The sequence below is a fragment of the Cavia porcellus genome, unplaced genomic scaffold (genome assembly GCF_034190915.1).
Source record: "Cavia porcellus strain 051 isolate PalLab524CR breed Dunkin Hartley unplaced genomic scaffold, mCavPor4.1 scaffold_11, whole genome shotgun sequence".
Taxonomy (NCBI): domain Eukaryota; kingdom Metazoa; phylum Chordata; class Mammalia; order Rodentia; family Caviidae; genus Cavia; species Cavia porcellus.
Genome location: NW_026947494.1, coordinates 81,634,623 through 81,646,699, shown reverse-complemented (window position 1 = coordinate 81,646,699; position 12,077 = coordinate 81,634,623). Strand labels below are relative to the sequence as shown.

The following is a 12,077-nucleotide window of genomic DNA, read 5'->3' as shown; positions in this document are numbered from 1 at the left end:
CAATTCTCCCCTTTTTTTCTGTTCTTCCATTCCACCATCTGTTTTTTTCTTGGGCGGTGCTTAGTATTTCTCTAACTATTCTGCTTATGTCTTGCTTCAGGTCATTGATAACTTCATTCCTAAACTCATCTATGAGGCTCTGGAGATAGTGCTTTATGTCCATTGGTGCTGTGTCTGCTATTGCGTGTTTCTCAGGATTGGGGGCCAAGGACCCTTTCTTGTTGCTCCCTCTTCCCATATTCTTTGTTCCTTATATTCAAGCGTGTATAGGAGGCCCAGCTTCCTTCCTTGTTGGCCACAGTCTGTTTGAATTGTGCCGGCTAGGTGCCGCCCACCGCAGCGGCACCAGGGAGACACAGACCTGGGCAGCCTATGCTGGGCCCGCCCCTCCAGGTCAACCTACCCCAAGGCTTCACCTCTAGGGTGCACCTTCAGGCGCTGGGATCTAAGTTGGGCTAGCATATTGGGTCTCAGCCAGCGGCGTCTCTCAGGCCAGGCACTCCCCACCAATCCCACTTGAAAGGGGGATATGCGACTGAACTCACTGCAGCTTCTCATTCCGGGAAGTCTGCCTGGTCCTAGTATGTCCTCCACTGAAGCCTCCTCTATATAAGGGTCCCGATTCGCTCACTCACCATGGGTTGATCAGGGCACCCAGCCAGTCCCGTTCCCAACTCCTTTCAACGCTTCCCACTCTCCAGACTTTTGCGCCTCTCTCTCCGTTGTGCCGACCAGGATGCAACAGCGGCTGCAGGAAATTCAAATCGCAGTTTCCAGTGGTGCGGGTCCGGCTTCTGTGACGAGACCTTATCTGTGCCTGCTGTATCACCAGGATTGCGTTTCCAGATGGTTTCTCTTAATGTAGTTCGTTCCTAGGTCAGCAAAGAATATCCCCCCTTGCCTGGGACTTCCTGCCCGGCACCATTCCTAGATTTCAAGTGCAGTTTCTCAGAGAGCCTCTGAGGCTGCTGCTATCTATCTGCCATGTTCTTCTGGACCCCGTAGCTGAATTCTTAATAAGTATATTTATGACCCTGTCCTGTGGCAGACAGTGCAGTGGTTATCAAAAATGCCCATTTGTAGGGGTTTGGAATATATATTAGTGTTAGAGTGCTTATCTAGTATACACAAGGGCCTGGGATCCCCAGGACAATCCCTCTCAAAATATGCCTAGACAGTGCTTACTTATGTAATTCCTATATATTTTCAGTCCACTCTGAGGAATGAATTTCTAAAAGGAAATAATTTTTTTTAGACGAGACTAAATCCAGGGCCTCACAGATGCTAGGCAAGTCCTCTACTACTAAGCTACATCGTAGCCTCTTTTAATTTTATTTATTTTGAGACAGGATTCCCTAAGTTGCCCAGGCTTGGCTTGAATATAGAATACTCCTGCCTCATTCTCTTGAATATCTGGGATGATAAGGAATGTACCACTGTGCTCAGCTTGAAATTTTAAGTTGGTAATAAATTGAGAAGTACAGAATTTCTTATGCTTGGTCCCAGAACCTGACTTGTATCCTGTATGACCTTCCAGAAAAAGTATATGTCTATAAACAAATATATATATGAAGGATAGATTTTGATAGTTTATTTGAGACTTTGAACAGCATAATCATATTCTGCCTTTGCTTCATTTCAAACAGGTGAAAACTCATCTGTCCCCTCCTGCGTTCTGTTACGTCTTCTCAGCTCAGCACAGTCTAGCACATACTGATATCATTGAAGAAGATCCCATTTCTAAGCTTTATCAGCCTCCAGTTCTCCATTGTTTAAGAGAAATTCTCCAGGTAACATCTTTGTTTCTAACAAGTATAAGTACTTTTGCCATGAGCATGTACTTTCAGGTTACCAATCACTCTCAATGCCTTTCCAGACTGACAACCTGGGTGCTCGGTGCAGTTTCTGTGCAAGGTTGATTTATCAAAGACCACAGGTAATCCACCCTCACTCCCTCCCCCACCCTCTAGTTGGAGTGCCAAGGGAGGCTCACAAGGTTGAGCCCAGAATGGGCAACTTAGCAACTTGGTGATACCTCGTCTCAACAAGAAAAAGTAAAAAGGATATATATATATAGATAGATACATCCCCAGATATAGCTCATTGCAGAGGCTCTGGGTTCAATTTCTGCTACTATTGCAAAAAACAAAAGGAGCGCAAAATAGGAAAGTATTTATAACATCTAGGTAAGCATGACCCATGCTGATGTTCTAATACATTCATTCCTGTGTGAGTGTGGACTGCCAGCCACTGTGCTAAGTACTATGGAATAAAATAAACACAGAGATAACTCTGCTTGCAAAAATTCTTGGCCCCTTAACATTTGGTCTTTTCTGACACACAGGCAGGTTGAAGGGAAGAAAGAAGCCAGAATCTCATGCATATAGCAAAAATGGGAGTCTCGAGATTGCACACAGTTGCTTCTGGGAACTCCAAGAGCTTTCAGTGGTGGAAATGTCCTGGGAGTCACTGAGAGGCCTGGGGCGGCTTTAGGGAGTAGCAGCATAAATGAGCCTACTGTTAGGTCAGCTAGGAGTAGACAAAGGCAAGAGACGTCCTTGCCAATCTGAATACACGGATTAGGTTCTGTTGGACCTCAGCTTCTGTAGGAGTATCCACATAAATCTACTTACCTGAGAGGTACAAGTAAGTGCCCAGTGTTGGAAGTTGAATCCACGGCTTTCTGCTGAGCTACATCCCCAACCCTTTTTTAGTTTTTATTTTGAAGTAGGGACTCACTAACTTGCCTATGCTAAAGTTCAAACTTACAATCCTCCTGTCTCAGCCTCTGATCTACTAGAATTACAAGCCTGTGCCACCATGCATGGCTTAGAGTATCCTATTTGTTAAGCCCTTTTATACTTGTGATTGATCTACTCTCATCTACTGATGGGCAGATGAGACTGGGAATCCTCTCAGCACCTCAGAAGGCATCTTAGAAGGCTGTCACAGTCAGGTGAGAACACCAGGAAATTGCCCACTGAGGAAGCTGGATCCCGGGCAGGCAACCTGACCAGAGCCACTCAGGCACCCAACAAAATAGAACATAGGCACAGTGTTGGGTGGCCCCAGGGGCTCTTTTTTTTAAAACAAAACTGTAGTTGGTTATCAAGACTTGACATCTATCCCCCTGGCTTTTGTTTTTGCTACTAAAATATACAATTTCACTCCCACACACTTAATATGGATCTCTAAAAAGTATGTGTGTTTTGTGTACAGCCACAGTTCCATGTATACATTTTTTGGAAACAGCATCTTGCTAAGTTGCCCAGTTGCCCATGTTGGGCTCAAACTTGGGCCCCAGTCTCCCAGAGTGCACACCATGACCAGCCACAATTACTAGAGTTGGACATCCCAATGTTGGACATTTGTTTTACATTTTCTTTGATCATCCATAGACAGTGAAAGAGATACGAGATGGCTAAAAGAATATACTTCTTAACTTCTGCTTGAGTTATTCATAAGTTGCAAATATATAAATATCACTAAAATTCTGTTACTGTGAGTATGGTATACCAGTTTATTCCTCATCCGTATCAGAAATGGGCAAGTGGCTCCTGTAAAGGACCAAGTAGTCACTATTTTAGGCTTCCCAAGCAATATTGCTGTTTCTGTAACAACGATTAAACTCTGACTTGCAATACAAAAACAGCCATGTTGTCTTTCATAAATGGATAAACAGGACTCTATTTCAAAAATATTCATTTATAGACACTGAAATTTGAATTTCAGATACTTTTCATGTGTTACAAAATATTCTTGTGATTTCTTTCAACCATTTAAAATTGTAAAAAACTTAAAGGAAGTATAAAAAACCATAGTTAGTTTGTAGGCCATGCACCATCAGGTAGTAGGCCAGATTGCCACAGGTGTTGTGGTTTCCTGACCCAGGTATATGAGTTGTTCTTTGGGCCACCTTTGAGCTGTCCCAGTGTCTCCCTCAGCAAGCTAAGAGAAATAAAGGTGGGGATTGGGCATATGGAGTATCCTGTTTTTCAAATCCCAGGCAGGCAACCTGACCAGAGCCACTCTGACAAACTGAAGGCTGGCTTCATGTTTCTCTGCACATCTGCAGAATGCTAAGTGTGTGAAGACTCAGCTCAGCGTCAGGCACGTTCCTGTTACACCAAAGCACATTCCAGGCTTACAGGCAAGGCAGATTCACTGAGCAGGCTTCACTTACATTGCACGTAGAACATGGTCTTCAGAGAGTTGAGTAGCTACTGTTTATCTTCTGCATTCTACTTTTGTGGGAAACCGAACCACCAGGAACCAGCCTCCTGAGGGAAGTGAAATAAGCCGAGTCCTGGGTCAGTCTGTGGCTAAGCCGAGTGCTGCGTGCACTCTGCAGTGAGGACTGATGTGGAGGATGGCACCGTGAGTCTCTGCCAGAGCCTGAGTCACTGAAGAAGATCTGGGTGTTTCCATTACGCTAATGACTAAGTCATATAAGCGAAAGAGATTTTTTCTTTTTTCCTTAAGTTATTTTAATTTACCTTTTATTTTGAGGTAATTATAGATTCACAATAGATTGCAAGAAATAAACAGGGAATGCCCCTTACTCTACCCATGCTACCACCCCACACCCACAGTTACCACAATTCAAAACCAAGAAACTGACACTGGCACTGTCCATAGGGCTGATTCAGATTTCACCAGTTGTATACATACTTGCATGTAATGTGCACACATATGCTCTCACATGGTGTGTTGTCACACATACCGACTTTTATGATCATGAACACACTCTGTACCCTGCTGTCACCACAGATCCTCTTGAATTCCCCTTTTTAGCCATATTTATGCTTTTCCTTGTCCTTGACCCTGGCAACCACTGTGTTCTCATCTTTGTCATTGTGTTATTTTATAATCATTATATGAATAGAACTATGCACTATGTATCTACATCAGTTTATTAGAGCTTACATATAAGGTATCGAAAATTAGGTGGCTTTAACGACTATGTTTGTTTATTCTCCTACACTTTGAGCTAGGCATCTGAAATCAAAATGTTGAAGCTGGATGTGGTGGTGCATACGTATAATCCCAGCACTCAAGAGGCTGAGCAGGAGGATAATTATGAGTTGGAGTGAGAGGCCAGCATAGGCTACAAAATGAATTTAAGGCCAGTCAAAAGTGCATAGTGAAACCCTGTCTCAAAATGACCAAAAAAACTTTTAAGTTTTCTGAAGAATCTCCATATTGTTCCACAGTGATTGTACTAGTTTACAGTCCCACCAGTAATGCAGAAGGCTCCCTTTTTTGCTGAGTCCTCATGAGCATTTGTTTTTGAGCTCTTGATGATGGCCATTCTTTTCTGGAGTAAGCAGTTGTTTTGATTTGTATTTGTCTAATGGCGAATGATACTGAATCTTTTTTTAATGTGCTTGTTGACATTTGTACTTCTTTTCATAAATGCCTGTTCATTTCAATTTCATTTTTTATTAGATCTTTTATTGGGATATAATTTTTTCAGTTCTTTATCTAGATATTACTTATCTTTCCAACGTGCAGCTGGCAAATTTTTTTTCCCATTCCAGAGTTCCCCAACCAGAGTGAAAGTTTTCTCTTCATTCTGTTGGTTGTTTCTTTGGCTAGACTAAAACTTTTTATTTTTATTTTATTTATTTTTCTTATTTTAAAGAGGAAAAAAACACAGGGAAGAAAAACAAAAAGCAAAAGAGACAAACAAATAACAACAAAAAAACCCAAAACAATAACAATATAGAACTTCAAAACAAGATGGAAAGAATTTAGCAATGGTCGTTACATTGCATATTGTTTTCTTCAAAAGAGTTGCTTAAATTATCAGATATAGACATGCAAAGTTGATCTAATTGTCTGAGTATTAACTGTCTTCTTCCAAGAACTAATATAATTATTAGTATAATCATCGCTATCTCACATTTATATATACAAATGTATGTCTTTTCCCTCCCCCCCTTTTCTCCTTTCACCAATCCCAGTTATTTTTCCTCTTTGACTAGTTTCTTGCTCTTTCACATTATATATTATAGATTTTAGTCTCTCAGTTCCTTACACCAGGGGGAAAATATGGTATTTACACATGTGAGCCAGATTTATTTGTCTCAAGTCTCACCCATTTACCTAGGCAAGCCTCAATTTGATCCTTCTTTATAGCTAAGTAATACTCCATTGTATAAAAATATCGTATCTTTTTTTACCCATTCCTCAGTTGATGGGCATTTGGGTTGTTTCCAAGATTTGGCTATTATAAATTGTGCTGCTATAAACATGGGTGCACTTATTTCACTGTGTTGTGATGTTTTTAATTCTTCTGGGAATATGCCCAGAAGTGGAATAACTGGGTCAAAGTACTGACTCTAGTACTAGCTTTTGAGGAACCCCTAAACTGATTTCCACAGTGGTCGCAACAATCTGCACTCCCACCAACAGCAGAGAAGAGTTTTTTTCCTCCCCACACCCCCTCCAGCATTTTTTATTGGGTGGTTTCTTGATTTTGGTCATTCTTTCTGGAGTAAGATAGAATCTCAAAGTTGTTTTAATTTGCATTTCTCTAATGACCAATGATGCTGCACATTTTTTCATGTATTTATTTGCCATTTATATTTCTTCATCTGAGAAATGTGTGTTCAATCTCAGGTGCCCATTTTTGGATTGGGTCTTTGAATTTTGGGGGCCTGATTTTTAAAAATTCTTTATATGTTCTAGACAGAAGTCTTATGTCTGAGGGACAGTTGGCTAAGATTTTTCCAGTTTATGAGTTTTCTTTTCACCCTATTGGAGATTTATTTTGACCTGCAAAAACTTTTTAATAAGATGAGGTCCAGTTCATTCTGGGAAGTATTTTCCGTGCAATTTGATTTTTGTTCACTCTCTGCCTACCCCTTTGTCTTCAAGATTTCTACCTACTTTGTCTTCTAGGAGATTTAGTGTTTCTGTTTTAATGTTTGGATCTTTGATCCATTTTGACTTTGCATGGTAATAGACATGTGTCTAGTTTTAGTTTCCAGCATATGGAAAGCCAGTTTTTCCAGCACCACTTATTAAAGAGGCTACCGTTCTTTCACTGAACATGTTGGCCCCTTTGTCAACGATAAAGTGGCTGAGTGTGTTTGTAGTTGTGGTTGTATCTTCTAATCTATTCCATTGTTCTACAGGTCTGTTTTTATTTCAGTGCCATGCTGATTTTATTGCAGTAGGTTTGTAGTATAATTTCAAGTCAGGGATTGTGATGCCTCCTGCCTTGCCTTTGTTGCCCAGAATTTCCTTTGCTATTCTAAGTCTCCTCTCATTCCAGATGAATTTTAGGAATGATTTCTCTAGATCTGTCAGGTTTGCTAATGGCATTTTGATTGGATTGCATTAAATCTACATAACAATTCTGAGACAAAAGCCATTTTCACAAATGTTTGTTCTTCCTATCCATGAACAAGGAATGTCTTTCCATTTTCTGAAATCCTCTTTGATTTCTTTTTTCAGAGCACTGTAATGTTCAATGTATATATCTTTTACTTTCTTTGTTAGATTGATGCGTAAGTGTTTCATTTTTGGGGGTGCTATTGTGAAGGGTATGGTTTCCCTTATTCCTCTCTCAGTGAGTTTATTGAGTGTTGACTTTGTATCCTGCTACATTACTATTCTAAAAGAAAACAACTTCCAACCCAGATTGATGCACCCTGCAAAACTATCCTTCAAAATTGATGAAGAAATAAAACTTTATAATTATGTTTCTATTTGTTGATTCTTGGTATTATTTCTTATGCACCTATTCTGTTCAGAAAGTTTTTGTTTATGTCTATGTTTTAAAGAGTCTTATCTATTTTAACTTCTAGCAGATTGAGTATTTCTGTTTTAATATCTAGGCCATTGATCCATCTTGATTTTATTTTACTATACGTGGTGAAATGCATAGGTCTAGATTCTTTGTTCTACATGTAGATAATAAGTCTTCCCAGGACCATTTGTTAAAGAGGCTATCTTTTCTCTAGATTTTTTTTTTACCCCTTTGTTAAAAATGAGTTGACTGAATGTGCCTGGAGTTCTTTCTGCATCTTCAATTCTGGTCCATTGGCCCACATACTTGGTTTTGTGCTAGTATCATGCTGGTTTTATCACTATAGCTTTGTAATATAACTTAAAATGTAGGATTGTGATACCTCCTGCTTTGTTATGGTTTCCCAGGATGGCTTTTACTATACTGGGTCTCTTCTGATTCCATGTGTATTGTAAGATTGTTTTTTTCTAGTTCTGTGAACAATGCTATTGGTATTTTGATTGGCATTGCATTAAATCTATATGTCATTATTAGTAATATAGCCATTTTGACTATATTAGTTCTTCCTGTTCAGGAATAGGGGATAAATCCATTTTCTGATGTCCTCTTCAATCTCTTTTTTCAGAGTACAGTAATTTTCATTGTAGAGGTTCTTTTTTTTTTTTTGGTTTATAATATAATTTTGAAGCTATTCAAAGTAGGATTATTTTCATAGGTTTCCTTTTCAGTTGATTCACTGTTGATGTACAGGACGCCACTGACTTTGTGTGTTGATTTTCTATTCTGCTAACTGCTGAAGTTATTTGTTCATTACAGGGATCTTTTGGTGTAGTTTTTTGAGTTGTCTAAGATCATGTTGTCTGCAAATAAGGATCGCTGATATCTCCCTTTCCTGTATATATCCCTTTTATTTCTTTCTCTTGCCTGATTGTTCTGGCTGATGTTTTGAGTACTATCTTGATAGGAATGGTAAGAGAGGACATCTTGCCTTGTTCCTGATAAAGTCATGATCCCATACCAGTACCTCCAACCATAGACCATTACCACAGAACTTTCTCAAGATTTTCCCCACTTCCATGTGTATAATTCCCTGAATAACAGTGAAAACCTGACCCTGTTTTCTTCAGTATTAATGACTGTGACTTCTGTGTGTAATAACTGTCCCTACCACATAGGGGCCTCCTCCATCCCACACCTCCTTACCATGCAGCTATCTTCTCTGCCCAGTCCTGTTGATCAGCCATGTGGAATCCTCAGCCTAATGACAGCATCTGTGCCAGCCACACCACTGCACATTAGCTAGCAAAACCCTCACACCCCATCCAACTGGTTGTCCTTGGCCCATGTGAATCTGCTGAATCCTGAGCCCTGTTTGAAGGCAGGGGGAGAATCCCCGTTTACCTGAACCTTTAAAAGCATTACAACTTTTATAGATGAAGAGAAAAGAAGAAAAGTCATAATAAAAAAAGAAAGACTGAAAGAAGAACAAAAGCTATTGTGTAGATACAGCAAACACGTGACACCTGCTGTATACCAAGGCCTTGCACAAAGTCTGAGGGTGACTGAGCTGTATTCCCAATCATCTGGAAACTTGCAGCTTCCAGATAGAAAAATGCAGGCACACGAGATAGAAAATGACATTCTAAGTATACAAATGCCAGATTAGGCTAGAAAGAACCATGAATGTTACCTGAACAGGTCTGAAGAAAGCACTGCCACCAGAAGGTGGGTTGTATCCAGGGAAGAACCCGTGACCCGTGCAGCCAGTGCAAGGCTGAGCACAGCCCTGTTAGTGACCTTTTGGCAGGTCAGATTGTTTGTGCTGAGCGGACTGTCCTCTTGCTTCAAAAGTCCCTTTTGTGTGTGGGCTCTGCTGCTAACTCCTGTGAGCTGACTGGCCCAGTGAAGCTGGATGAATGGGACTCTTTGACTCCGTCAACTCCATTTCTAGTGGACAAGGTGGGCGCCATCTCACTGGAAATGGTATTTATGTCTTAACTAATGATCTCTACTGTATGTGTAAAGGATTTTCAAATTAATATCTTAATCTGTGAATGTTAATCCCCTAAGATTATTGCTTTTTAAATTGTTGAATATAAGAATAGTTAATAGCCTTTACTTTTAAATTGCAGTTAAAGAACCTGCTTCTTTTGGAGCAAAGGGAGATATGGCTGCTTGTGACTGACATCAGCCTGCAAACAAAGAATCAGAGTGGCCCCCACCTCCCCAAAACCCTGCCAGTCTGTGTGACTTCCTCGTGCGTGCTGTGCCCAGAAGTTCTGCAAGCACTCACCATGGCCACACCTCACAGCATCTTCTTCAAGGACGCTCTCAGAGACCAGGGTGTGCTGGCTTCTTCTCAAGAGCTTTGGTTGGGGTAAATGGTAACCAGCAGTGGCTCTTGAAGCTTCCAGACACCTCCATTTTGCTCTGCACTGGTGTCACCTTCATAAAGTCCAGCACAGACCCAGCCCGCAGAGGTCCGTGTTACCTAAGCCTTGGGCTTTTGCTGATCCCTGTCACAGTCACCTGGGCAGAACCAGCATCCGCATGGAAACACCACTGAGCACTCTGGGATTATCTGTTGGCAGCACCCTGTGCCCATACAAAAATTACCTGGAGCCCTTTCCTGGATGGCTGCTTTTAAAATCAGACCAAAAATTAGACCATTTTAGGTTTATAGGCTTTAGGCCAGTTAGCTTCCTTTTTTTTTAGAGAACAAACTAAAGTCCAATCTATTATTTTTTTATACTTTATTTAGACAAAATTTGCATGCTATAAAATTTACCTTTTGAAATGGAATTTGAATCCAATATCTGTATACTTTCCCATCTTCACCCACTGGAAGCTTTGGGGTTTACTTCCACACAGCACGTGTCCCTCTAGATTAGGAGCAGGTGGCCTCATGCATATACCTTTTCACCTCCATAACCTGAGGTAAGAGGCTGCTAAAGGAGACTGTCTTTACTGGCAGAAATCACATTTTTCTTAGTGCTTCAATAATCAGAAGTGTCTCTGTTGGCAGGTCGGATTGTTTGTGCTGAGCGGACTGTCCTCTTGCTTCAAAAGCCCCTTTTGTGTGTGGGCTCTGCTGCTAACTCCTGTGAGCTGACTGGCCCAGTGAAGCTGGATGAACTGGACTCTCTCACCCCTGTCAACTCTATTTGTAGTGTACAAGGTGGGTGCCATCTCACTGGAAATGGTATTTATATTGTCTTAAGTAATGTGTTACTGTATATTCATTTAGTCAACAAGATTTTGTTGCTTGCCTATGTTCCAGACATGGGATAAACAGGAACAAAATGAGGAGAAGTTCTTGCCTCTTGGACTTAGAGTCCATATAGAAAGTTATGTGTCGTCTGGGGGTTTAGCTCAGTGGCATAAGCACCTGCCTTGCAAGCAGGCGGTCGAGAGTTCGATCCCCGGTACCGATAAAAATGAAAAAGACAAAAAAAAAAAAAAAGAAAGTTATGTGTCTTAGTCACTTATTCACTGTGAAGACAAAATACACAACACTCACAGTTTAAAGGAGGGAAAGCCCTATAATCCAGTCACTTTCCACAAGATTCTGCTTCTGAGCACGTAAGGCTTTGGAGAGGCATGCGTACATAGCTGTAACATTGCATAAGTTAGGTAAGTGCACAAAAAACCATAGAACACCAGCATTTCCGGTGTTTCAGCTGTTAACTAGACCTACACCATGTCTGGGAGATCAAGAAGGCTTCCTAAAGGCAGGACACTGGAGCTGAGATCTAAAGAGTGGAACAGTTTATATTCGGGAAGGTGTCAAGCAACAGGGCTTACTAATGTGGCTAACAGGAGAGCTGGCGGGCAAGGAATAGACAGAATGCGTAGCTGGGTAGAGAGAGGAATGGTGAGGAGACCAGAGGGCCAGCTGAGTCAGAAGTGTGCTCTGCTGTCTCCAGAGAAGGCTGTAGGCTGACTTATCTCCCTTGAGAGCAGAGAGAGGGGCCAGTATAGTAATGGTAGCTACAGAGAAGTAAATCCAGTGACAAATTTATTTAGGAGAACAACTGGTGACGTGGGTGATGAATTGGGCCAAGAGGGGGCAGGGCCCAGACAGGGAAAGGACATATGTACCACAGCCACATCTGGCTCAGGCAAGGAGACAGTGGTAATGACGTTTTCTCACTAGGTTAACATGGACAAGGCAGCTTTGAGAGGACCACTGAGTTCTGTTGGGAGAGGTCAGGTATCCTTGTTATATCTGAGATGATGTTTCGGTAGCTACTTGCATATATGAATTGGGAGCTGAAAATAACATTAATGCTTTCTTTATTTGTTTTTTTTCCTTTGT

At 41.1% G+C, this 12,077-nt stretch overlaps 1 protein-coding gene across 8 annotated transcripts in view; it reads left to right on the top strand.

The window, feature by feature from the left end:
- The window catches only part of Spidr (scaffold protein involved in DNA repair), a 398,515-nt gene that overhangs the window by 369,436 nt on the left and 17,002 nt on the right, over positions 1-12,077 (top strand). For 7 of the 8 annotated variants that reach the window (XM_063258538.1, XM_063258539.1, XM_063258537.1 and 4 more), the window contains 4 exons: positions 1,647-1,790; positions 1,877-1,936; positions 9,892-10,102; positions 10,785-10,937. In XM_063258538.1, the coding sequence (XP_063114608.1) occupies positions 1,647-1,790; positions 1,877-1,936; positions 9,892-10,102; positions 10,785-10,937 (568 nt within the window). The remainder of the gene's footprint in view (positions 1-1,646; positions 1,791-1,876; positions 1,937-9,891; positions 10,103-10,784; positions 10,938-12,077) is intronic. The other variant, XM_063258540.1, reaches the window with a different exon arrangement.